The sequence below is a fragment of the Thalassophryne amazonica genome, chromosome 3 (assembly GCF_902500255.1).
Source record: "Thalassophryne amazonica chromosome 3, fThaAma1.1, whole genome shotgun sequence".
NCBI classification, from domain to species: Eukaryota; Metazoa; Chordata; class Actinopteri; order Batrachoidiformes; family Batrachoididae; genus Thalassophryne; species Thalassophryne amazonica.
The window spans coordinates 115179460-115205832 of NC_047105.1; the positions used below are offsets into that span (position 1 = coordinate 115179460).

Below are 26373 nucleotides of genomic sequence, written 5' to 3' on the forward strand. Positions count from 1 at the left end.
TAAATTGACTTATCTGCTTTGCTCATTCAGAGTTGGCTGGCAGTTTAGTGAAGTGATGGAGTGCGTGCTGGTCATTAGTCGGCAGAGACCGCTGCTCCGCTTCTTTTAGCTCCGGGTGATGGCGTACCATGTGGGCTTGCAGATTTGAAGTGTTTCAGAAGTACTTGACTTTCATTTTGCAGATTTTGCACACTGCATAAGTCATGTCAAGCTCCTTCTTACGTAGCAAATAATAAAATCCAAAATACGCCCAAACATTTGCCTTCAGCAAAGACGGTGCTGACTGAATTAACTCTTCGCCCGCCATGCTAAGCTGCAGCTCACGAATGTTTGAAGCACACCGGACCCTCCCCTAGCGGGGATGCTGTATTATAGAGGCCGTTGCCTGACAAACAGTACACGCAGCGAGTAAGCAAGAAAATGTTTAAAAAAAAAAGCTTTTTAAAAATTGATTCTTGGACATTTTGGATCGATTCAGAATCTTAATAAATAACAATCGCGATTTGGACATGAATCGATTTTTTTCTGGCACCCCTGTTTTACATGTAGTATCCAGAAGCAACTGGCTACATTTCCCAGATGGAATTCTTGTCTTCTGAATATTACTGAAATTGTGCAAGATGACAAGACTCAACCACACTTTTACCTACATGAAATTGTGGTATTCTCCCAAAACCATCTTATGGAGTCATTTTTTTTTTCTCTGTGCTTTTTCCTCATAGTTTATATCTCCATGAAATGGCTTACAGTCAGGTTAATATTTGGGCACAGATGATTTTATGAATTATGTTTCTCAGTACCATCATAGTGGAGTTCCCATAAATCAGTCAGGATGTGGTTGCAGTATAGACTTTCAGATTTAATCCAGCGGGTTTAATATAAATACCATAGTGCCATATACACCAAGTCTGTTCATTTTTAGAGTCCATCATGGCAATAATATAGAAATAATGAATGTTTATAAGTTCAATGGTACAAATATTCAATGAATGGAACATTCCATCTTTCACCGAATTAAACATTTGCTTTATTGAATCAATGAAAAAAAAAATTCATTATTTATTTTATGTAAAATAGATCCTTATTTGATATAACGGCTAAAATAGATCCTTATCATTTGATATTTATTCATTCATAAACAACAGAAAAGGGACTTATATTTTGGTGTGTCACTGGTGCTTTGAAGTCAACAGTCCACCACAAACTTTAAATAAGAGCCCAAAATTGTTCTCAGTCAACTTGCAAAAACAGTCAGATATTTTAAAAAAATGTCCAGCTCTTCATGTCTCCAGGCGGTGTATGGCATAATGAATTTGTTTTTGTGCGTGTGTGTGTGCGCTTATATATACAGTGCATCCAGAAAGTAGTCACGGCACTTCAGTTTTTCCACATTTTATTATGTTACAGCCTTATTCCAAAATGGAGTAAATTAATTTTTCCATCAAAATTCTACTCACAACACCCCATAATGACAACATGAAAAAAGTCTGGTTTTTATTTTTGCAAATTAATAAAAAATAAAAAACTAAGAAATCACATGTACATAAGTATTCAGACCTTTTGCTCAATACTTTGTTGATGCACCTCTGGTAGCAATTACAGCCTCAAGTCTTCTTCAATATGATGCCACAAGCTTGGTGCACCTGTCTTTGGGCAGTTTTGCCCATTTCTCTTTGCAGCACCTCTCAAGCTCCATCAGGTTGGATGGGGAGCATCGGTGCCCAGCCATTTTCAGATCTCTCAAGAGACATTCAGTCGGATTCAGGTCTGGACTCTGGCTGGGCCCCTCAAGGACATTCACAGAGTTGTCCCGAAGCCACTCCTTTGATATCTTGGCTATGTGCTTAGTGTCATTGTCCTTCTGAAAGATGAACCGTCACCCCAGTCTGAGGTCAAGAGCGCTCTGGAGCAGGTTTTCATCCAGGATGTCTCTGTACATTGCTGCATTCATTTTTCCCCTCAATCCTGACTAGTCTTCCAGTTCCTGCTGTTGAAAAACATCCCCACAGCATGATGCTGCCACCACCATGTTTCACTGTAGGGATGGTGCCTGGTTTCTTCCAAACATATCGCCTGGCATTCACACCAAAGAGTTCAATCTTTGTTTCATCAGACCAGAGAATTTTGTTTCTCATGGTCTGAGAGTCCTCCAGGTGCCTTTTGACATCTCCAGATGGGCTGCCGTGTGCCTTTTACTAAAGAGTGGCTTCTGTCTGGCCACTTTACCATATAGGCCTATCCACCAATCAGGCCTATATGGTAGAGTGCTGCAGAGATGGTTGTCCATTTAGAAGGTTCTCTTCTCGCCAGAGAGGAATGCTGGAGGTCAGAAAGAGTGGCCATCGGGTTCTTGGTCACCTCCCTGACTAAGGCTCTTCTCCCCCGATTGCTCAGTTTAGACGGGTGGCCAGGTCTAGAAAGAGTCCTGGTGGATGCAAACTTCTTCCATTTTCAGATGATGGAGGCCACTATACTACTGGGACCTTCAAAGCAGCTGAAATCTTTCTGTACCCTTCCTCAGATTTGTGCCTCAAGACAATCCTATCTTGGAGGTCTAGAGACAATTCCTTTGACTTCATGCTTTGTGCTCCAACATGTCCTGTCAACTGTGGGATCTTATATGTTAGTAGAATTATCAATCATTTAGCTCCTTCAAATCGTCATCCGTCAGCAAAACACACTGCACCATGTTTAGCTAAATACCGCCCCCGGTAGTGTGAGCGTACGCTGTGATCGGGGCATGCAATAGCACATTTCATATAGTACAAAAATTGCACAATAAAAGCACTATTGCACGGTAAACAAAACACAATGTAATCTATGGCATAATCTAACAAAGACGACACCTATGTATTCAACAGTCATTTAATTAGTGTGATTTGTGGTTTGTATGAAAAAAAACAGTACTTTCCACTTTTATGCTTTCTAATACAACTGTACGGTTTATTGTCCTGCTTTTTCTCTAGAAAGTGACATTCTATGGCTCTACTCTGGTGGATAATGGCACCATGGCTCAAGGACAGGTTCTAGAGATCCCTGGAGCCAGCCGTCCTGGCATTGTCACCAAGGCGGGTCTTGTGCTTTTTGGTAACGACGGCAATGCGGTAAGTCAATTTTTGAAACTCGGGTCACACTTGAAGAGGATTGCACCAAATTTCACCAATGCAGAAGCAAACTGGTGCATCTGTGTTAGAAATATTTTATATAACATCGTGAATTCATTCCCCTTTAAATATGAGACAACTGACATGCTGTCTGATGGGCAGTGGTGGTCACCAAGACCTCCAGATCTAGGCTTTGGGAATGAAAGAAACTACCAAACAACCTAATTTAAAGCTACATTTAACTTCGAACCCAGATACAGACAGGCACAGAAGGAAGAAGTGTCTGCTACATTCACTGAAAATAGTCTCTCCCTGACCTCAATCACCTCATTTGTTCAGTTTCCTCTTTGTTCACATACAAAATAATGTCAGCAGGGTTGTTTTGAGGTATGTTTTGAGGTATTCAGAGTTATGGAATGTAACTGATGTTACTTCTATGATTTAGTACATTTCTGTGCTGAAATAGTCTGTCTCTCTCACCACACCTGTTGCTAATCCATCATTAATCCACTAACCATCCTGCACATGACAATCACCTCTGTGGGATAATACATAAAAGGGAAAAATGTTACTTTTGGATTGATCTGGTGCAAAGGTCACCAAACTTTAATGAGTACGTCTTCATTAGCTGCTTTTTTAATTTGGCAAATTATTAAAAGCATGTATCGTTTAGAATTATTGTGGTAACTGCAGGGGATGGACTCATTTATCTCATCACTTCATACATTTTACAGGGCTTACGTTGAGGCTTTCTGAAAGCCTTGGAATGAAAGTGCCATTTTTGGTATCACTGCGGAAATGTACGATGAGTGACTATAAATGATTTCAGGGAAACCCACGCAGATTACCATACCACAAAGTCATGTGACGACTGAAAGTAGCCACATAATGGATTTGATCATCACTCACAAACAGCTGAATGCGTAGACGTCACATCTTGCATTTCCACCTTCTTTTGGTGACTGTGCAGTTGTGCTTGCTTCAGCAATTCTGTAGAATTGTAGGCATCACTCCGAGCTGTGGATTTGAGTCTTGATTAAACCTTATTGTTTAACAGTGTTTTGTTTCAAACAACAGACACCTAAATTTTGCTCATTAATGACAAATGTCTTTTTTTTTAGGGTGAGATTGGCATTACACCTATGTTAGGCTATAGTTAGGTTCGGCTTAAGATTGCCATTAGGTTTAAATTAAGAATGGTATGCTTTTAGAGATACAATCAAGGTTAGGGTCAAACCAAGGTTAGAAATTAGGATCAGGATAAATTGAGGGTAAAAATTAAAGGTTAAATTAGGGTTACTTGATGTTAGAGAAAAATAAGGGTTAAAAATTAGAGTTGGGTTAGGATTAAAATTCGTATAGAGTTAAAATTAAAAGTGTTAGGGTTAGATTGGGGTTAACTGATGTTAAAGCAGAAATAAGGGTTAAAAATTAGAGTTGGGTTAGATTCAGATTAAGTTTGGTTACAGTTGAATTAGGCTTGGGTTAAATTAAGGTAATAAATTAGGGTTAAGTTACAGTTACAATTGGGTTTAAGATTAGTATTAGGTTACATTTAAAGTTAGTGAGGTCATGGTGAAATTAAAGTTAAAACTAGGGTGAGATTTTGGATAAGATTTTGGTTAGGTTGAAGTTAAAATTAGGGCTATGTGTAGTCCAATTCATTAATCAACTATACTGTGGATTGGTGGTGAGTCCATTAGTAATCATCTTGTGCACTCATCTTGTGTTTACTAAGAGCTGATGTAACAAGTGAATTTCTTCATTGTGAGATCAATAAAGTTTTATCTTATCTTAGTCACATGATGAGGTGACATTATGCTAGCATCTGTGACCCTGTGACATTCCTGCAAGGTATCTAACATGAGTCTCCCCACTGGTCCCCAAAACCACGCCATTAAGTGAATACTAGTTTTTATTTATGGTACAATATGTAACAAAGTAAAACATAACCGCAAAACCTGGATTCATTCAAGATGGTAACAGACATGTTGCTCCTTAGAGACCATCTTCACATTTCTGCAGTTTGTTGAAATTCAACATTACACCCCTTTTACTATTTTTCAGAGCAGCATTTTTGTTTTAAAACCATGAACATGTACTGTTTCAAAACAAAAACAGCATGAGGCTGAAAATTCGCATTTGTGGGCAATGTATTTGCCCTTACACAATTTGTTGCTTGTACAATTTGTAATCTTCAGAAAATGTACACGTTGAGGTTTGCTGTCTAAATGCTCAGTCACCCTTAAATGAAAGCTCAGGGTACCCCACCTAAACATTTGGTGACTGCTGTACCTTTAAGTGATACTTAAAAATGAAATACTACAGTGGTGCATTCTGTCCATTTTTGTTTTCAGGCTTCATATTTTCAGGTTCATATACCTGGTTTACAAAAGGTTTATAACATGACTGAGCTTTGACACAAGAAAAAAATACAACACATATATAGCATATATAAGTATACAACACAAAATTTCAGTGCAACATAGGAATCACTAGTTATCAATGAATATAAAGATGGATTACATTGCATGTAAACAGGTTTAACTTGTGGGATTGGTAGTTATTAGATAAATTATAGAAATAGCTGTGGTGTAGATTTTTTAATAACCAGTCATTTTTATGTTGCACTTTAAAATTTTGATGGTTAATATTAACTGTTACTAGAAGTTATAAACAGAGCAAACTGTAGATATTAACATGAAAGAAACGCTCTAAGGTTTTTATTGAATGTTTGGGAGTCCACTGTACAGTCAGATCCACAAGTATTTCAACAGTGATATGATTCTTGTAATTTTGTCTCTGTACATCACAGCATTAATACCGAAATGAAATAACCATGGTGTGCTTGAAGTGTAGATGTTTACATTTAATTCAATGGGTTTTCTTAGTGTAGTACTAAAGAAGTAAAACGAACACACTCAGAGTAATATTGACTGAACAATGTTTTAGTTGATAAAAATACATTGAACTTTGTTTTAGTTGATAAAATACATTTTTCCTTACGTCAAAATTGTCTTTAAAGTGCCTTGTGATGGGGGTGTGGAGGGGGAGAGCTTTCATTTCCTTGGCCCTCTGGCTACACACCTGTACTGTCTCCATTACAAAGAGGAAAACAGGCACAACGGACAGAAAGCTTGTTTATGTCTAAACCCCTGCCTGATTAGACAGTATGAAGGGTGTGCACCATGCATCACAAACCAAATTTATTTTAAGCAAAGGAGAGCAAAACACATTTTTAAAACTTGCTTTGCTGCAGATGACGGGATTTATTTGAAGCAAAGGAGAGTAAAATAATTTTTTTAAACTGGTTTTGCTGCAGCGGTGATTGTGACATTGATTGATAACCGATGGAGCCTGTTATCGCAGCGTGCCTGTGACGCTAAACTTATGAAACAAAGCGGGATTGGTCCATGCTGATGATCTAAATGAGTAAAAGTTACCCAAGTGGCTGACACGCCGTGTAGGCAAGCCAACGATAGCTTGCTATCAAACCCAGTCAGTGCAAAAATGTATACCTCGACTTCTAGTTTAGGTCATTGGAACATGCAGAATGGCACACAGAGCATTTTCATGGAGGAAAATAGATCCACTCAATGCTGATCAACATACCTTCTGGTAACCTGTAGCTCAAAAACATTCATGGTTTTGAAAAAATCCTCTATGCCTCTCCACCATGAAATTTATATTTAATTACCCATTTACTTATGGACTCTGAAAACAGCACTATGAGTAAAAATGTCTGTAATTCCTTAATGGTTAATGTGATATTATTGTTGAACCTCTTGAATTAAAACTGAAAGACAGTACAAGCACATCGTGATTGTTTCATTTCAACTATATCGCAATGAGGCACAGAGGCAATATTAAATGAATTGTCCAAATACTTGAACCTGACTAAGTTTCTTGTTTGATGTAAAAATGCAGTACTATATATACTATTACTGAAAGTAATAGTATACACGGTACTGTATTTTTGTACTTTTATCTTTATTTTGGATGTTTTTGTAGTGTATTCCTGTCATATGACAGATTTGACAAAGCCAGCATGGTGTTGGAATTCTTTTATCCGGGGCTTTGACTTGTGGACAGTTTGACGCCGTGAACTCTTCGCATGTGGCTCTTCATCAGCAGCCGTTCGGTAAACAGCTCGTCGCAGTCCTCGCACTTGTACGGCCTCTCCTCTTTGTGTTTGGCCAAAACGTGTTTCCTCAGAGTGGAGCCTCTGTTGAAGGATTTGTCACAGATGTGGCAGCTGAAAGGCTTCTCCCCGGTGTGAGTCCGGATGTGTTCCGTCATGTGTCCTTTCAATTTGAAGCATTTGCCGCAGAACTCGCAGCTGTAGGGTCTCTCTCCCGTGTGGACTCTCATATGGTTCTGCAGGTTGCTCTGACAGGGGATATGTTTGCCGCATATCTGACAGTCAAAATTCCCCCGGCTTTCATGCGTCTTCAGGTGCCACGTTAGCACCGTTTTTTTGGTGAAAATGTAATTGCATATGTGGCAGCGGTAAAATGTGGCGCTTGCTTTCTCCTCGGAGCACTCTGGTTCCTCCTCTGTGATTTGCTTTGGCTCACTGCTCTCCTCGGCCGCTCGGCAATCCTCTAACTGCTGCACCGTTTTGATGAGCACTTTAGTCAGGTCGTCTCCGTCGTCGCTGTCCTCCGCTGAAGCTTGTTCCTCGTTTCCATTGATCCACACCTCATCCTTCTCCTCTGTTTTAATCTCAGAAGGTCCTGCTTCCTCCTGGCTCAGAGCTGTACTCCATTCCTGCTTCGGGGATGTCTCCTCTGGTGCAGGGTTTGATGTCTGTTTGGCATCTGCAAGAATAAAGATAAAATTTTAAACCTCGACACAGTCAGCGGCATGACCACACCCATTGGGCATTTTACCTGGAACATGTCTTTGAATGCCTCAGACACACAACTCCACAAAGAGATAAACTGTCCAATGCACACCTGCCAACTGTTTGAAAATGTGCAACTGAGATCCAGCAATCTTCTCAGCAACTACAATGCAGTAAAAGAGTAAGAAAAACAAAACGTCCACAGAAATCAGCTAATTAGCTAAAGTTATAAGATCAAATACAACACAATGCTAAAGAATGTGTCCTTTGACCTCTTAAAATAGGTCAAAATTAGCCATTTTTTAACTTGTCCAAGATCTGTGTCCCAAGAATGTTCCGTGTGAATTTGAAGACCCTGACAGTAATAGGACTGGATTTATCCTGAGCACAGACAGACAGATGGACGCAAGGCATTCACAATACCTGATGGCCATATTTTGGCCTTGTGTAAAAATGGAATTGAATTTCTGCTGTAATGACAGGCTAGACAGTTGTAAGGGCCCTACCGTGACAATCTACAGTAGTGTTCAGAATAATAGTAGTGCTATGTGACTAAAAAGATTAATCCAGGTTTTGAGTATTCGTATTTCTTATTGTTACATGGGAAACAAGGTACCAGTAGATTCAGTAGCTTCTCACAAATCCAACAACACCAAGCATTCATGATATGCTCTTAAGGCTATGAAATTGGGCTATTAGTAAAAAAAAAAAGTAGAAAAGGGGGTGATCACAATATATGCCCATATCATGATGCTTGCACCACCATGCTTCACTGTCTTCACTGTGACCTGTGGCTTGAATTCAGAGTTTGTGGGTCGTCTCACAAACTGTCTACAGTCCTTGGACCCAAAAAGAACAATTTTACTCTCATCAGTCCACAAAATATTCCTCCATTTCTCTTTAGGCCAGTTGATGTGTTCTTTGGCAAATTGTAACCTCTTCTGCACGTCTTTTATTTAACAGAGGGACTTTGCGGGGGATTCTTGCAAATAAATTAGCTTCACACAGGCGTCTTCTAACTGTCACAGCACTTACAGGTAACTCCAGACTGTCTTTGATCATCCTGGAGCCAAAGGTGAGCCTTTGCCATTCTGGTTATTCTTCTATCCATTTTGATGGTTGTTTTCTGTTTTCTTCCATGCGTCTCTGTTTTTGTTGTCCATTTTAAAGCATTGGAGATCATTGTAGATGACAGCCTATAATTTTTTGCACCTGCATATAAGTTTTCCCCTCCAATCAACTTTTTAATCAAACTACACTGTTCTTCTGAACAATGTCTTGAACGTCCCATTTTCCTCAGGCTTTCAAAGAGAAAAGCATGTTCAACAGGTGCTGGCTTCATCCTTAAATAGGGGACACCTGATTCACACCTGTTTGTTCCACAAAATTGACGAACTCACTGACTGAATGCCACACTACAATTATTGTGAACACCCCCTTTTTTACTTTTTTTTTTTACTAATAGCCCAATTTCATAGCCTTAAGAGTGTGCATATCATGAATGCTTGGTCTTGTTGGATTTGTGAGAATCTACTGAATCTACTGGTACCTTGTTTCCCATGTAACAATAAGAAATACAAGGTCTATTAGATAATAAACCGACCCTTTTATTTTTTTTTAACTATATGGATTTGAATGACATGCGATTACACCAATCATGCTTGAACCCTCGTGCGCATGCGTGAGTTTTTCATGCGTGTCGGTGACGTCATTTCCCTGTGGGCAGGCCTTGAGTGAGATGTGGTCCCGCCCCTCGGCTGAATTCCTTTGTTTCACACGCTGCTCGAGACGGCGCGTGTTGCTTTATCAACATTTTTTCTGGACCTGTGAGGAATATCCGAGTGGACACTATTCGAGAAATTAAGCTGGTTTTCGGTGAAAAGTTTAACGGCTGATGAGAGATTATGGGGTGTTTCTGTCGCTGTAAGGACTTCCCACAGAGCAGGACGTCGTGCAGCGCCTCCAGGCGCCGTCGTCGGCCTGTTTCGACCTGAAAACATCCTAATTTAAGGCTTAATTCACCCAGGACATCGTGAGAGAACAGAGAAGATTCAGAAGAGGCCGGCATGAGGACTTTATGCGGACATTCCACTGTTTAAGGACATTTTTTAATGAAAGACGTGCGCGCAAATTCGCCGAGTCGTTTCCGTGACGACTCAGCAAATCTGTGTGTGCCGCGACAGGAAAAACACCTCCGTGTTGAAAACCATTTGTAAAATTCAGGCGGCTTTTGATGGCTTTCAACACGTGACTAACTGAGAAATTGTTCAACAGCTTGGGCATGTTCCAACTTGCCCATTAAGGTTTCCAATGGAGGTGTTTTTCCTGTCGTGACCCCTCCGCGGTCGGGTCTGGCCCGACATGCGACTCTGCCCGCACGTTCTTTCATTACAAAATGTCTGTTAACAATGGAATGTCCGAATAAACTCCTCATGCCGACTTCTTCTGAAAGTTCTCTGTTCTCTGACGACTTCCTGGATCAACAGAGCCTGAAATGTGGAAGTTTTCAACTTGAAACGGCGAAACGCTGCCGCCTCGAAGTGCACATCGCCGTCAGGCGCCGTGGGCCGTCCTTACGGCAACACTACCAGACCAAAATCTCTCATCAGCCCTTAAAATTTTTACCGAAAACCAGCTGAATTTATCGAATGGTGTCCACTCAGTTGTGCCTTACAGTTTTGAAAAAAATTTGATCAAACAAAGCAGCAGTCTCTGAGCCATTCCTAAACAATGAAAAAAATCGATGAGAGGGTGGGCGACTCCTCACTCAAAGACTGCCCACAGGCGAATGACGTAACTGACAGGCGTGAAAAAACTCTTGCATGCCCACGAGGGTTCAAGCATGTCTGATGTAATCACACGTGATTCAAATCCATATGGTTTTTGAAAAAATAATAAGGTCGGATACTTTTCTAATAGACCTCGTATACTCAAAACCTGGATTAATCTTTTTAGTCACATAGCACTACTATTATTCTGAACACTACTGTAGCTTTGAAATAGTCAGAAGCGCAAATTTATTTGATCAGAATAGGCAGTTGCAGAATGTCTCTGCTGCCAGCTGATGTAGATAGAATTTATCAGCACAGCACAAACACCCAGAACAAAATATTTTACAGCAATACATTCTTCAGTTCACCTGGTAAGTTTATATCTCTATGAAACAGTACATGTTCTTGTGTATCTGAGGAAGTGTCAGATGGGCGTTCAATGGACCTATAAAACAGTGCTTTATGAAGCACCACTTCCTGATGGCAGCACACATAGTGGAGACCAAGGGACAGCTAACACGTCGCAATGTTTTCATTGGTAATATAACAACGAAAATTGGTCAAAATGTCACAGAACGGTGTTAAAACAAACTGGGTTTCTTCTAAGTGTGAAAGTGAAGTCGTTTGGTGAAATCTTCGAAACTTGCGTCATACTAATGCCTTCATTTTCTGTGTAGATTATCCTCATACTGACATCTACTGGTCAAATAATTTGAGGCAAAATACAATAACATGATTAAAAGCCATTGCTTTTGGCTTCTCCAGCAAGTAATATTGTGGCCATTATTGAATACACACACACACACACACACACACGCACACACACACACAGAGTGGGGAAAATAAGTATTTGACCCCCTGTCAGTTTTGCAGATTTTCCCACCTACAAAGAATGGAGAGGTCTGTAATTTTTATTGTAGATACACTTCAACTGTGAGAGATAGAATCTAAAAAAAATAAAAAACATCCAGAAAATCACATTGTATGATTTTTAAATAATTAATTTGCATTTTATTGCATAAAATAAGTATTTGATCCCCTACCAACCAGCAAGAATTTTGGCTCACACAGACCTGTTAATTTTTCTTTAAGAAGCCCCCTTATTCTGCACTCTTTACCTGTATTAATTGCACCTGTTTGAACTTGTTACCTGTATAAAAGACACCTGTTCACACACTCAATCAATCACTCTCCAACCTGTCCACCATAGCCAAGACCAAAGAGCTGTCTAAGGACACCAGGGACAAAACTGTAGACCTGCACAAGGCTGGGATGGACTACAGGACAACAGGCAAGCAGCTTGGTAGAAGACAACAACTGTTATGATTATTTATTAATAAGTGGAAGAAACACAAGATGACTGTCAATCTCCCTTGGTCTGGGATTCCATGCAAAATCTCACTTTGTGGGGTAATGATGATTCTGAGAAAGCTCAGAACTACACAGGAGGACCTGGTCAATGACCTGAAGAGAGCTGGGACCACAGTCACAAAGATTACATTAGTAACACATGATGCTGTCATGGTTTAAAATCCTGCAGGGATTCTCCTGTTTGTTCCACAAAACTGACGAACTCACTGACTGAATGCCATACTAGTATTATTGTGAACACCCCCTTTTCTACTTTTTTTTTTTTACTAATAGCCCAATTTCATAGCCTTAAGAGTGTGCATATCATGAATGCTTGGTCTTGTTGGATTTGTGAGAATTTACTGGTACCTTGTTTTCCATGTAACAATAAGAAATATACTCAAAACCTGGATTAATCTTTTTAGTCACATAGCACTACTATTATTCTGAACACTACTGTATATGATACAGTCTAAAGCACATAGCTCAAGTGCATCTGGGGCATGTACAATTCTTCTTTGCAGTTTACAGGGTGTCTAATCTGAGCGCAAAGGAAGGTACAGGGTGCGCAGAGGTTTTATCTTGTACATTAATCATGGCCGTGACATTATGAGTGCAAGCGGAGTCGTATCTGAATACTGTGCCATAAAAATTACAAATACTAGTCTGCAGTCGACTTTGAACACCCTTTTGCTCGTCTTTGGCCCGTTTGCTTAAGGTGTCAGTGCACCAACACCAGGTCTGAGCACGGCATTAGCCGAGTTTCCATTGGAGATTTGAGGAAAAGTAAAGTGATATTTTCAGAATCTCGACAAAGCAGAAGAGTGAAATGACAGCATTTCCATTAACTGTTGGAATTTGACTACTTAGGGTTTTGTCATCTCGCGGTGACTGGCATTCTAGCGAGGCTCTTGTGAGAACTATAAATCCAACAGTCATGGCAATGAAACAGCAAGTCCTGCAAAACAGTCATTTCATTGTTTGGTTTTGTTTTTAAATCCAGTATTACTGTAACGTTATATTGTTTAACAAGCTCTTCATCTCTTCGTCCATACGTACGTCATACGTTATAAAATACCATGTGACTACGTCACATGACATAATAGCAATAAAAAAAAATGTTTATTACTTTTTCTAAATTAGGCTTTTTCGCCTGAAAAACCACTTCATGCGAGCATAAAACTTATTGGGATATTTGAGGGTTTGTTTTTTTTTTTTTTTTAATGACACATTTCCATTAAACGTATTTTCAATTCACTGCTTCATTTTGTGCACTTTGGAGGGTATTGAAAACAGACAAATTGTAGACCAAAACGCCCATGGATGCTTAGATGAGTTGAAGAATATGGGAGCGAAAATGGCAAATGCGTCCACTGGTATCTTGCAGTGACACCTGCCCCGTGCTGTGTGTTGCTTGGTGGAAAACATGGCCTTACATCTGGATTGACCTCTGAGACTTTAAACAGTGACAACTTTAAGAATAATCTTGTCAACCCTCTACCATAATAAAAGTTATGCAACAAAAGCAAGCTGAAGTAATCTATCTGTAAATAATTAGCAAAAGAAGGCGTTTCTTGAAAGTCACGGCTTTTTAGTTTGAAGCTCAAACTACAGGTACTTTCAGAAAAGAAGTTCCCGTTAGCGGGTGCAAAAAAATAAAAAATCTGCAAGTGTCTTAAAATTGTTGACAATATAGTGTCAGTATCCTGTTACATTCTCAAATGGTTGTAAAGTGTTTTTTATAGGACCATCGGGAAAAATGTTAAACTTGTATATTTCAACCAGTCATGTAACACTTACTGTCTTTGACCTTTAAGTGCAAAATGCTCAGATATAGAGGTTGACTGTAGCGCCTGCTGTGATGACCCTCACCACCAGCTAAGGTGGAGGAAAAAAGTACTGCTATTAGATGTGCATGTGTGTCTGTGTGTACGAACAGTACTCGAAAGTATCAGTATGACAGAGAAATATGGGGAGCTGCCTTTTTTTTTTTTTTTTTTAAATGATTATGACTGCACAACAGGGCTGGATCAATAACACTTAACTCCCAATACGACATGTATTATGACACCTGGGTACCAATTCAATATGTATCACAATTCTTAAAGCTATAGGGCCACCCAAATTTCACTAATCTGACAAAGTGTAGTTTCTACTGAAATCAGAGAATTATAACATAGGTTTATTTTAGAAGCTAAATTCATTTTAATGAAGAAAGCATATTTATCTGGGGGAATTCCATAGCAAATACTGGATTTTCTATTTAACGCCGTCTGCAGGAGGGGCTACGTGTGTGCATGCATGAGCTTTTGAAAAGTCCGGAAGGTACCCTTTCCACGGGTGATGTGTGTGCACGCTGATGTCCGTGAGATGTCTTGTAAATCACTACAGAGGTGTTCTCTGGTTACAAGAACAGCATTTTTCATTTTAGAAGCGTTTTTCTCTTGCTAGCTTTTGCATAATATATGGGTGATTCTTAGACTACGGGCACTTATTATGTCCTTTGATCATATTGTATGAAAAACAGAAAAAAGGGGAAATTTCACACTTTTATAGTTATCAGGCTCCTCTCCTGTGGAACCAGCTCCCAATTCAGATCAGGGAGACAGACACCCTCTCTACTTTTAAGATTAGGCTTAAAACTTTCCTTTTTGCTAAAGCTTATAGTTAGGGCTGGATCAGGTGACCCTGAACCATCCCTTAGTTATGCTGCTATAGACGTAGACTGCTGGGGGGTTCCCATGATGCACTGTTTCTTTCTCTTTTTGCTCTGTATGCACCACTCTGCATTTAATCATTAGTGATCGATCTCTGCTCCCCTCCACAGCATGTCTTTTTCCTGGTTCTCTCCCTCAGCCCCAACCAGTCCCAGCAGAAGACTGCCCCTCCCTGAGCCTGGTTCTGCTGGAGGTTTCTTCCTGTTAAAAGGGAGTTTTTCCTTCCCACTGTAGCCAAGTGCTTGCTCACAGGGGGTCGTTTTGACCGTTGGGGTTTTACATAATTATTGTATGGCCTTGCCTTACAATATAAAGCGCCTTGGGGCAACTGTTTGTTGTGATTTGGCGCTATATAAAAAAAAAAATTGATTGATCTTTACAATGAAAGTGTGTTAAGAAATTTGTTCTAGTAGTCTATGATGACTTTTTCACCTTTTTTCAGCATCATTATATGCAAATATTGCCGTTTTGTGCTTGTCCCACACCCAGACTTTTGATCTTCAATGATAAAAATGAATGGTAAAGAAATGTTTTTTCTAATGTTTTAAAATATCTCTGAATAAAATATCAGTAAAATAATCAAAATATAATTGGGGTATTCAATGTCATACAACTGTTGTGATTTTTTTTAAACAAAATGTAGTTGTCCCACACTATTGCCGTAATTTCCACCACAACAGTGTAATGTCCCTTTAAACAGTTTGTATGAAAGATTGATTGGGTAGTTTCTATGGAGATAAACTGTGACATCAGAGCACATGTATATAGCGCCAAATCACAACAAACAGTTGCCCCAAGGTGCTTTATATTGTAAGGCAATGGTGTGGTGGAAATTACATTTACAAAGCCAATAGTGCCCGTAGTTAAAGAATCACCCATATAAGAAACATGTTAGATTTACACAGAAATGCAGCAGTTTCAGAGTGTTTTCCACCATGTTGAATTAGCAGCCAGAGAGAGACCAGCCAACGATGTCACAGTGCCTCTGATTGGCTGTCACCATGACCTTCCAAGAATCCCTCGTGCAAATCTGAGGAAGCCCCCATGTGATCTAGGATGTCACTCTCAGGGACTGTATGGATCTCTACCACCACTGCCGCAAGGTCATCTGTTCTGTTGAAATTTTAGCCTTCAGGGGAACATTTTACATTTTTTTTCCCAAGACAACACAAATTTTTATCATATTGGCAATGTCATATTATGAACCCTCTATTTAAAAGCTAAGAAATGAAATTATAGTGGTGCCAAAGAAAATAATTTTTATGCTTAAGTCTTAAAAACCTTAGTGGCCCTAAACCTTTGAGACATGAAATTTTACCAGAATTCCAAGTTGATATTGTAATGTATTTTAATTTTGTTTACATTTTCTAATGACAGTATTCCACAGAAAAAAGTTGAATAACACGTTTATATAGTCTGTATAACAGAGTCACAAGAGTCCCCCTGTTGCCCACCCACCCCAGGAGCATCATACTGCATATTTACTAAGTGCCTCACAGCAAGTGTTGTGGGATCGCTTTCCACCTGTGACCTTTCTGTCTGGAGTTTGCATGTTTTCCCCGTGTTTGTGTGGGTTCTGTCCCGGTGCTCCGGCTTCCTCCCACATCCAAAGACATGCAGGTTAAGTGACTTGGAATCTTGAAATTGAGCGATGGTGTGCGTGTGAATGTGTTTGTTTGTCTATATGTGGCCCTGTGACAGACTGGCGTCCTGTCCAGGGTGTACCCCACCTTGCGCCCTATGACTGCTGGGATAGGCTCCAGCACCCCTGTGATTGGAGTAAGCGGGTGTAGAAGAAGAGCCTTTGTCATTGTACATATACATACAACAAAATCTGTCCTCTGCATTTAACCCATCCTAATGAGTTAGACACATTCCAACCAATAGAAATGGATACACATACAAAAATGCTTTTGAAGCGTGCCTTCTGACTTATCTTTCACAACCTAGACTTAGTTGCGTAAAAAGTGGTATAAAAAGCTTGCATTAGGATTGGGTGACGTCTGCCACAGTACATCAGGCAGCGGAATTCTTACTGATCATCCCATTTTTCTATGCGACTGGCATAAAAAGTGGAAGCAGAGTTGCACGCCAGTGAGTCTGAACAACTCCGCTCTAATCTGAGCAGCATAGTGTCTCCCACTGGCACACTTGGCTAGAGTTCACTCGGACTCCTCGCCTCAGTCCGTCCTCATTTGTCTCTCAAACAGCTGACGCACCTCAGCTGTTTGAGAGACAAATAAAAACTCCATCTGTTTTTGCACCCTGGCTGACATGAGAATCAGTGTAAAAATTTATCTCTGGGTAAACTGTTGACATTGATGTCTCACTGCCCGCCATTATTTTGTTACATCTCTTTGAAACACAGTTGAAGTCACATAATGCTCAGATTCAGTTTACAACACACATCTGTTGAATATAATCACCACTACATTCTTTCCACCTCAGTAAGAAATTTAAATTTAATTATACTGATTTAAGATTTTAAAATCAATCTTCATATCACAAAAATATCACAATGTTGCATTGATCCCCCCATCCATATAGAACAAGAAATAAATTGCTCAAATGATGTAGTACGATTTTTTCCCGAGACTGACAGCTGAGGTGACAGTGCCATTTGTAGTACTGCAAAAAGTTTGTACACCGTATAACAGTGCCGTCGGTGGGTTAAATGAATCAGATGTGAAAAATCCAAAGCCTCCCATTTCAACAAAAATGTTCCATTTTATTTTATAAAAGGTAATCGCTCGCAAATTCACAAACTTTACTTTCTAACCCCCCCACTGCCCAGTGCACAACACGAAGACAGTCGCTGATGATCACTCAGTACGTTTGAGCAAAAACCTCATAAGATGCAGACCACCAAAAAATATTATGTAGCTTTAATGGCACATTTACATATTTTACACACACACACACACACACACACACACACACACACACACACACACACACACACACACACACACACACACACACACACACACACACCAGGATGCTGTCATGCAGAGTGCTCAACTGCACCAGGAGCAGTCTGGGGATCACAGGTCTTTCTTTCTCAAAGGCCACTTTAGTGAGATTCCTGTATAACTAGAGAATTCAAGCTATGAAGACCCTGTGGTCACAAACCTGCTTCTCCAACTTCTAGGTCATTTCAGACTATAATTATTTGGCAACAAACATGTCCTTGGATTGCATTACTGGAGAAACTGTTCTATTGCACTCCACCATGAAAGAGTGGTCATACAACAGACTAAAGGTTTCACTATCCCGCGTCTCTCCAACAACAACCATAAAGGCCTACAACACTTTCAAAAATTGGTAAAAGCCTCTTGGTGGCTTCCCTCATTAATCTCCCCATGTTTGGTAACTTTGAAAACTCCAGACTGATTTACTATACAGAACCATAGTGTTTGTGTTTCTTAATGATTAAGAAAACAATATCCAGGACAGTCAGAGACTTGGAAATGCTCAGGCATCATCCCGACTTGTTGAAGCATGAAAGTATTTTGGGTTTGCTTTCACTGACTGTGATGGGTATATGAAAACATATGCACGTGTGAGAGATAGAGGCAGGAACATGACAGTTTTCAGTATCCATATCCGTAAATTTGCATAAGCTGTGTCATTTTGAAATTCATTAAAGATTTACTGGATGCAGCTCAATTTTCCATAATCTAAGCAGCCTTAAATGCCCCCCCCCATTAATATATACACCTTGTCTGATTTCCACCTGCGCTATTAAACACCAGACAGACGCACCACAGTTGACAATTACATAGTGTCATTTTATTGGCAATGCACTTTTCAAAAACCGTATTTTACAGGCAATAAAATGTAATTTCATAAGAACAAACTCAGAAATGTTCCAACTTCAAAGGCAGAATTCAAATATGATCACCAAGAATCACCCTAAATTTGTCATAGCATAGCAATTTTAAGATCATAAACTTTATGACTGAAGAAAGAAAAAATTCACTGTAGTTGTAGTGAAGCCAGCAAAAGAGCAGCCACAGTGTAAACAAAGCTGCCCTTGTAGCAAACAGCCTTTGTAGTTCTGCTGAGCACAGGCAGCCCAATGTCAGAAGCCAGGCTGCAGAAATGCTGTGATGCAATTCAGAGTACCATACCTGACAAGCTTATTGCCCAACATAATGTTATGTTATGTTACGAGAGACTGGCTACAATAAAGAACGTTGGCTCTAATTTTAGCTAATCAAAGAGTTCTTCTCCACATATGTAGAAGAGAACCAACAGCATTCCAGCTGCTGTATGCAAAGGCAGGTGGCATCATAGTGAACTGTAAAAATACAAACACTGCATTGATTATATTATACAGCAGTTCTGTATTTCGTAGCATGAAAAAATAAAATAAAATCAGCTTAACTTAAAAGTGCAACAATCAACCATAAACATTTCTCATATAATGCACTGTACATTAAGGAGACTTCTTTTGAGTGCTTTACACATTAGATCTGTTAAAAACAGTCAACAATGAAAGGGAACAAGTGCAGAACCATCCAAAATACAACTTGAGTTAATATACAACCAGACAAAGACGAGTCTACAGAGAAGCATCCAAACCTACAAGTTACACTTCCATTTGACTGAACAGATGAGCGTTTACCGAGCGTCAGCTCACTGAGGAAGAGCATTTCATACAGAAAAGGTGATGTCATGGACTGTCTTCATGTGCTGTTTGAACATAACGAGCAGAGGAAAGCGCTGGCTGCACTGCATGCACTTGTACGGCATGTTCTCCTTGTGTTTTAATTTAGCATGCTTGCTCATGGTCGTGCATCTGTTGAAACTTTTGCCACATATGTAGCAGGTGTACGGTCTTTCCCCGGTGTGAGTCCGGATATGTTCTTTAATGTGACTTTTCAGTTTGTATCTGTTGCCACAGATGGGACAGTAGTATGGCTTTTCCCCGGTGTGCGTTCTCAAGTGGCATACCATGTGACTCCTGCTGTCTGTTACTTTACCACAGACCTGGCAGGTGTAAGTGTTATTGCTCGAATGGACTGAGAGGTGCAGTGATAACTCAGCTTCGTTCACAAACAGCTGACTGCAGATGTTGCAAGAGAACAGGTTTTCTCTTCCCATGTAACTTGGAGACGCCGCAAAGGACTGCAGCGGGTCGTGATCTTGCTGTGATGACGAATCATCTTTCGTATGCTCTCCTACTGTGACAACCCGAGTTAGGCTGTCGAGAACACTATAGTCCGGACAGACAAGGGGCTCCACACAACCACTCCAGGGTTCATCACGTTCCTCTTTCAATAGTGAGATGCCTGGCTCCTCCTCGTCCACTCTGGGATCATGTTCCTTCTTCTGCTCCTGAGCAGAGTCCTCTTGTGTCGTTGTGGGGAAATCGTTCTGCCTTGTATCTGCAACAGTGGATAGGAAAACGTTTTGGTAGAATCTGGGAAAAAAAAAAACACTTCTCTGATCACACATGAATTAGATGTAAGGAAACTTCAGTGATCCGCATCCATGGTTCTTGTCCTAACAGCAGCGCAAAACGGAATACTGACTTCACAAAAAAAGTTAAATGCAATAAAAACGGTGCATCAATGTCAAAACAAAGTGCATTGTTTCCCCTTTATTTTTACAGGCCTGGCAAGCTGCGAACCCTCGCTAGGCCAGAAATTTATTTTAATAACGTAAAAAAAAATTCAATCATTTGGGCGATTAGAAGTACTTTGATTATGGCTTCCCCCCTCACACACCATCTTCTGTGGAGTGATTTTTTAAAGGGATAAGGCAAAGAGCTAATTATCAGTTTATATTATTATTTTTTAATCTTGAATGCAGTTAGCTGTTAGCAGGGTGATGATAAAATACCCGTTAAATATCCCGCTGTCCAGCATTAAAATTAGTAGTCAGAAGTTTCTATAGAAGGCATCAGGTGGAAGAATATAACATTCACTTAACACACTTGACTTCCTAACATAATAAAACTCCATTCCCCCCATAGGCCCACCAGGTGCTGCAGAAGACCCCCCCGTGAAACTGTCACTGATGGCGTCCTCTAAGGGGTCTTTGAAACTCCTCAGTAATGGCTGTTTCACACTAGCTGTATTGCGCTGCTGAAAACAATGTGCTATTAAAAAAATATGGATAAAACTGCATTTTTATTATCTGATCTGAGTGATGGCTGGATTTTAAGCTAGAAATGGGTGCACATGCACCCCGAGATCTGCCAGTGAAGACTGAAGGGATTCTGACAAATATGTACCCTAAATATAGTTTATATCTAAACATACTCTTTGCATAATGAAACAGTGATCCTAATCTTTGAGTATTCCTATATACTCATGTGACTGTCATATACAAGACACCTACTCACTGGTAAAAGTTCTGTTTAAATGTTAAAAAGAAAGCACTTTGGAGGACTATGGTAGGATTACATAAACAATGTCCGCGCCTGCAATTGGGAACAGTGCACGAGCTGAAATAACGCAGGCAATTCATGCACACTTTCCAAATGTCCCACGGTTAGGTAACATGCTCCTTGGGTCGGAGCGGGCCAGCAGCCGCAGTGGTGTGCAAATCAGCATCCATGGTTTCTTCCAGAACACTGAAAAATTAAGCCAAGATTTCAAAAAGAGTGGACCAGCCGGGTGTGTCAGAAGCTCCAACCAAAAGCTGACAAAATAAAAGAATCCCATCACTTTCAGGGAAGTGATGGTGTAAAGGTTAAGCGTTGAGACCAGTGTCCTCAGTTCAAACCCCAGTCAGACCAGACAATGACTAAGGGCACTTGGGTAAGGTTCTTATTCCCAGAGATGCTCCTAGTGTGTAGCGAGTGCCTTGCATGGCAGCACCCTGAGATCGGTGCATTTGTGTGAATAGGTGAATGGTAGGCATCACTGAAAAGCGGTTTGAGCTACTGATTCAAATGGAAAAGTGCTATATAAATGCAGTCCAGTCCAATTTGTTGTGATGTAGAAGATTTGTCTCCTCTGAAGACAGCCAGGCGAGGGCTACCTGGGAATAATCAGCTGAGGTGTATTGTTGCTTGGCTCGTTACTGTGAATTAGTGCATCACTAACAGTAAAAAATATCGTAATTTATTATTTAATTTTAGACTGGATATTTTAAAACAGGGGTCACCAACCCTGTTCCTGGAGGGCAGCTGCCCTGCATGATTTCTAACTCTCCCTATTCCACTCCCAGGTAATAAACTCTATCAGGTGTGCTCAGCCAATCAAGAGCTGGAAGACACTGGTTAAAAAAAAAAAAAAAAGCAGGTGTGACTTGAGTAGGTAGACATGGAAAACATGCAGGGCAGGTGCTCTGCAGGAACAGGGTTGGTGACCCCTGTTTTAAAGAGTGTAAAACAAAGTAACGACAAAGTACAACACCCCCCCCCCCACCCCCCACCTGATTTAATCCTCCACCAGAATACATTTGTCAGGTTAGATACAATTAATATGCCCTTGTAGTGCAGTCTGTCAATTTTAAGCACAATAACTGCATGTAAGTCAGGTGAATAGTGTTGGAACTACACAATCCCTGATTTTTAAGGACCAAAATAAAAAGGGATTTGGCTGCCGAGTTGTATTACAGTCACACATTACTCTCATCATTCCATTGACAAGGGAGCACATAAGATGTAAAGTTTAATTTTAAGTGTTCCGGTATAATTCCAAGAATACACAGTAAACCTTTTCAAAGCAGATCCTGATCAGAAACCTAAATGTACAAAGGCGCCTTGGGAAGGAAGCCACAGACAGGGGAAAAAATAAAATAAAACAAAAAAAGACTGAGGAACAAATATCACAGGACTCAGAGATGAGCAGACTGTCATCATAAACTGTAACTGCAAAACCACGGGCTAGAAGAAAAGTCAGCACTGCAGAATCACTCACATCCACAACAGGCATCTGTCTTCATATGTCAGAAATGTCATAGAGGATGTAAATCTAATGGCCCCTTCACACTAAACACGACTGAGGCCGAATGGCGCATGAAGGAGGATTCAAATGGCAATCATGAAAAATATGAGCTGCCTTGAACGCCTTGTACAGCAGTCAGCACAACCATTTGGCCACAGCACATGCACTCCATATTCGTGTTGCGCTCGTGCTGGAAATCCAATCAAATGGCGTCAAGATGAGGTCGTACTGCCATCCGACTGTGGTTGCAACATTCGTACAACATGTCGTAAGCAGGTTGGAACGTTCAGGCCGCTGTCGAGGGGCTGCACGAAATGATCGGCCACATCGCATCCTGGCTGAATGTGGTGAATAAGCTAGCCTGAACACCAGCGGCCGAATGTTCCATTCGACCCACGGTCTGCCAGAACCGAGGTGCCACCCATAGACTTCAAATAGCAGCTGCTGGGCAGTTACAAAATGCGGAGACATTTGCGCAGCCAGCATGAATGTAGAGCGCAGGACACCACTTTCAAGCTGCAATCCAGGCGGGAAAAGTTCAAAGGACGATCAATGTGTCATGTCTGCCCCCAAACAACACAAAGGATGTGCGAGTGTGTCCTGCCCCCCCGAGCAACACGAATGGCGTGCAAGTGTGTCATTCCACCCCCCCTACTCACACACCAACATTGTCGAGTGGCAAAGGATTGAACGGTGGCCGGAGTGCAGTGCAATTGCTGTACAGCACATCGCTCACATTTGGAGGACTGTCATGTCCATGACGGAACAGCTGACAGCTGTGGAACACCCATCATGGCATATCCAGCATGTCCTGCTGGATGTGGAACGAGCAGCGTGCCCACACCAACAGCGCACCATCTGACCGGACAGCCACATCACATGACACTAGATTGCTGATTATCACGGTCCAGGCGTGATTACTGAAGCCGTTAGGTGATGCCAGCGTGCACGGGAGCACCGAAGCCGTCAGATGATCACACACGCGTTCACCAAGCCGACCATCATGTGGCACCTGACCACTGTGTCATCGCTACTGACAGCTGGAGGGCCCGTGAGCCCATTCATATGAACGTTTTGCTAGAATGGGAATGTCACCGTGACGCGATCATAAGGTCGCAGCTGACCACCGTGTCATTGCAACTCACAGCTGGAGAACACATATTGTGCCATGAAGAATATTACATCTCAACATGCCACCACGATGTACATGTGTCGGCAGGCTCTCATGACATGGTGAAACATAAAACACGCCTATCACCTTTGAAACATGTTCAGGAGCGCCTAGGGCGCACTGCAGAAGCCATCAGCTAGCCTGCCCCATGTGAAAAGATCCGTCTGATCATGTGAACAACAAGCTGGTGAGGCAAATGTCACATCCATCACGTGAATTATAGTCCACATGATAAGGTGTCCTTTGGTGCGCTGCACGCCGAATGGCCAGAGACAGCTGGACGCACGGACGGTCTCTATTGTCTCTGTGTGGCTGCATGATGTGAGCGTGTCAATTCATTCATGCCAGTTCATTAATTCCTTGTTTATGTCCATGGGAATGGTTCATGAACAAAAAGTAACATTTAAACAGTACATTCATTGTTCTTATGATGTTCGGTGCTTTCTCATTATTTGGTCCTTACATACTTTCTTCGATTTATGTACGGGATCGTACGTCATCCGTACACAGCTGTTCGACCGTCTGTCCCTTCCCACAGTGGCTGGAATGTTTCAGGGTTTGCCAATTCTGCCTTTCTTGGCCGATTTCGGCCTCATTTGCCCAACTTCGTGCTATGTGTGAAGGGGCCATAAGATCGGTCCACATAGTTAAACAAGATGATCCTTTTGGTGCTACACCATAGTTGATGTGACTGACGGTTGCCAAGAGATATAAATAAGAAAACAGTGTAACCACTTTCATCCTTTAAAAAAGCATAACTGTTTTAGGTGGTAAAAAAAAGAACAACAACATAATGATTTTTTTTTTGGTGATCACCTGCGATTTACAAATAAACAAGTGTGTGTGTGTTATTCATATTTTTTTTACAAGAATTTTCCAGCAGCTGACAACTCTTTTTGTGGTCATGTACACTGACAAAACAAGAATAATTATAATAAAATTATCTTCATAATTAACTGGTTTATTTAATGTAGAAAAAGATTCATATTTGATTTCATTGGTATGGAAATGCTAGTAACATTTCAGTTTAGATTTTCTTCTGACCCAGAGATGAAGACCAAATATTAGGCAAACACTACATTATCAATTTTTTTGTCATACCTAAAACTTTAGCCTAACATTTACAAACATTATGCTAAATATTTAGCTAAATGTTGAGACAAATATGCACCTTAATTAAAGAGCTAATTGTTCCTCCATGAAAACAGATTAATAAAGCATCTAATGACAGACATTCAGCATGTAAGGGTGTGTTTATTCAAACTTACAATTCATGGATGTTTTGTATAAGAGTTATATTTTAGCCTGCAGTCAATTTCAGGGGCACAAAAAAATGGCTGTTTGTGCAAAATTTTGTGGCTTTTTTTTTTAAATGGGGGGGGGGGGGGGGGTTGTACTCAGACGAGGTCTCACCTGTGTAGAACTGCCACTGTATTTAACCACCAAAAAGTGCTTCAGAAAAAAATCAGTTTTTTGTTGGGTCAGGTCAATTTTTTCCACCCCAGAGTAGAGTTTTTTTTCCACACAACTTCTATCATGCCCCCTGTCTTTAATTCCCCCCCCCCCCCCCCCCAAAAAAAAAACATACATTGTGGTTCAAAAGTAGACAGTAAAGGGAATGACACCTCAAAGAACTCAAAAATAGTAATTCTCAGTCTCAATTCAAATTGAACAATAGAAGTACTGTATTTATGGCACAGTATTGCATCAACTTGGTAAGCCTTCATTCTCTTCTGAGTTTTCCTAGTTTTGGCAGGAGCTTTGGAGCTATTAACAACCTGGTCAAAAAAAAAAAGTTTCTTTCATGGACTGAGAACTGATTTAGGGTAATGAATCCAAATCTGAGCTCAGATTTCCTCTATCACAACATTTTTTTTTTTTTTTTTTGCAATCTGCATGTTCCGTATTGATGGATTACACAAAAGTTGCTCATTCACTCATGGGTTTGATGCCACTAATCATACACAAAAGCAGTTTAAAAAGCATAGTTTTTAAATCAGGTTTGCAAAATGTGAACAAGAGCCGTAATGTTGTTTATGGTGCTGAAGTGGTGTGCAAGACTGCAGCTTTTGCTTCAATGACTGATACAAAGAATATGTTTTCATATCTCAAAAATGTGATGTGGCTGGCAAAAACTAAAACGCCAAATTCGGATTCAGCACCCCCAAATTACCAGTTGAAATATTTCAGGCAAGAAGTACAGATTGTCTGGGTTTTCAGTCGTTTTCACTGGGATAATCCCAGTTAATGCCTGCTTTCATCTTTCTTTTCTTTTGCCAATATCTTTTTTTAAATACAAATATTGCTTATATTTAAAAAGGTACTAAATTAATTTATTCACTTTTTCATTTAATGTAAAAACAGAGGTGAGAACTCCAGGAAAATCACTGCTTATCTGGCTGGACCCCAACTTAACAAATATTATAAAAACTGCATTAATACCTACTTTTGCTGTCTTATGCATAATGCAAGCGATAATCAAATACAGTATCTTCTTACGTCCCTGG

At 40.5% G+C, this 26373-nt stretch overlaps 2 protein-coding genes across 3 annotated transcripts in view; one reads left to right on the forward strand and one right to left on the reverse strand.

Moving 5' to 3' along the window:
- The window catches only part of aldh1l1 (aldehyde dehydrogenase 1 family, member L1), a 140321-nt gene that overhangs the window by 37763 nt on the left and 76185 nt on the right, over positions 1-26373 (forward strand). The window contains exon 7 of the mRNA XM_034167344.1: positions 2967-3104. Within this exon, the coding sequence (XP_034023235.1) occupies positions 2967-3104 (138 nt within the window). The remainder of the gene's footprint in view (positions 1-2966; positions 3105-26373) is intronic.
- LOC117507471 (zinc finger protein 26-like) overlaps positions 5002-26373 on the reverse strand; it is a 47700-nt gene continuing 26328 nt past the window's right edge. Inside the window, exon 2 of one of the 2 annotated variants that reach the window (XM_034167345.1) lies at positions 5002-7924. In XM_034167345.1, the coding sequence (XP_034023236.1) occupies positions 7170-7924 (755 nt within the window). In that variant the 3' untranslated portion in view covers positions 5002-7169. Of the gene's footprint in view, positions 7925-18558; positions 20182-26373 lie in introns of those variants that run through there. The other variant, XM_034167346.1, reaches the window with a different exon arrangement.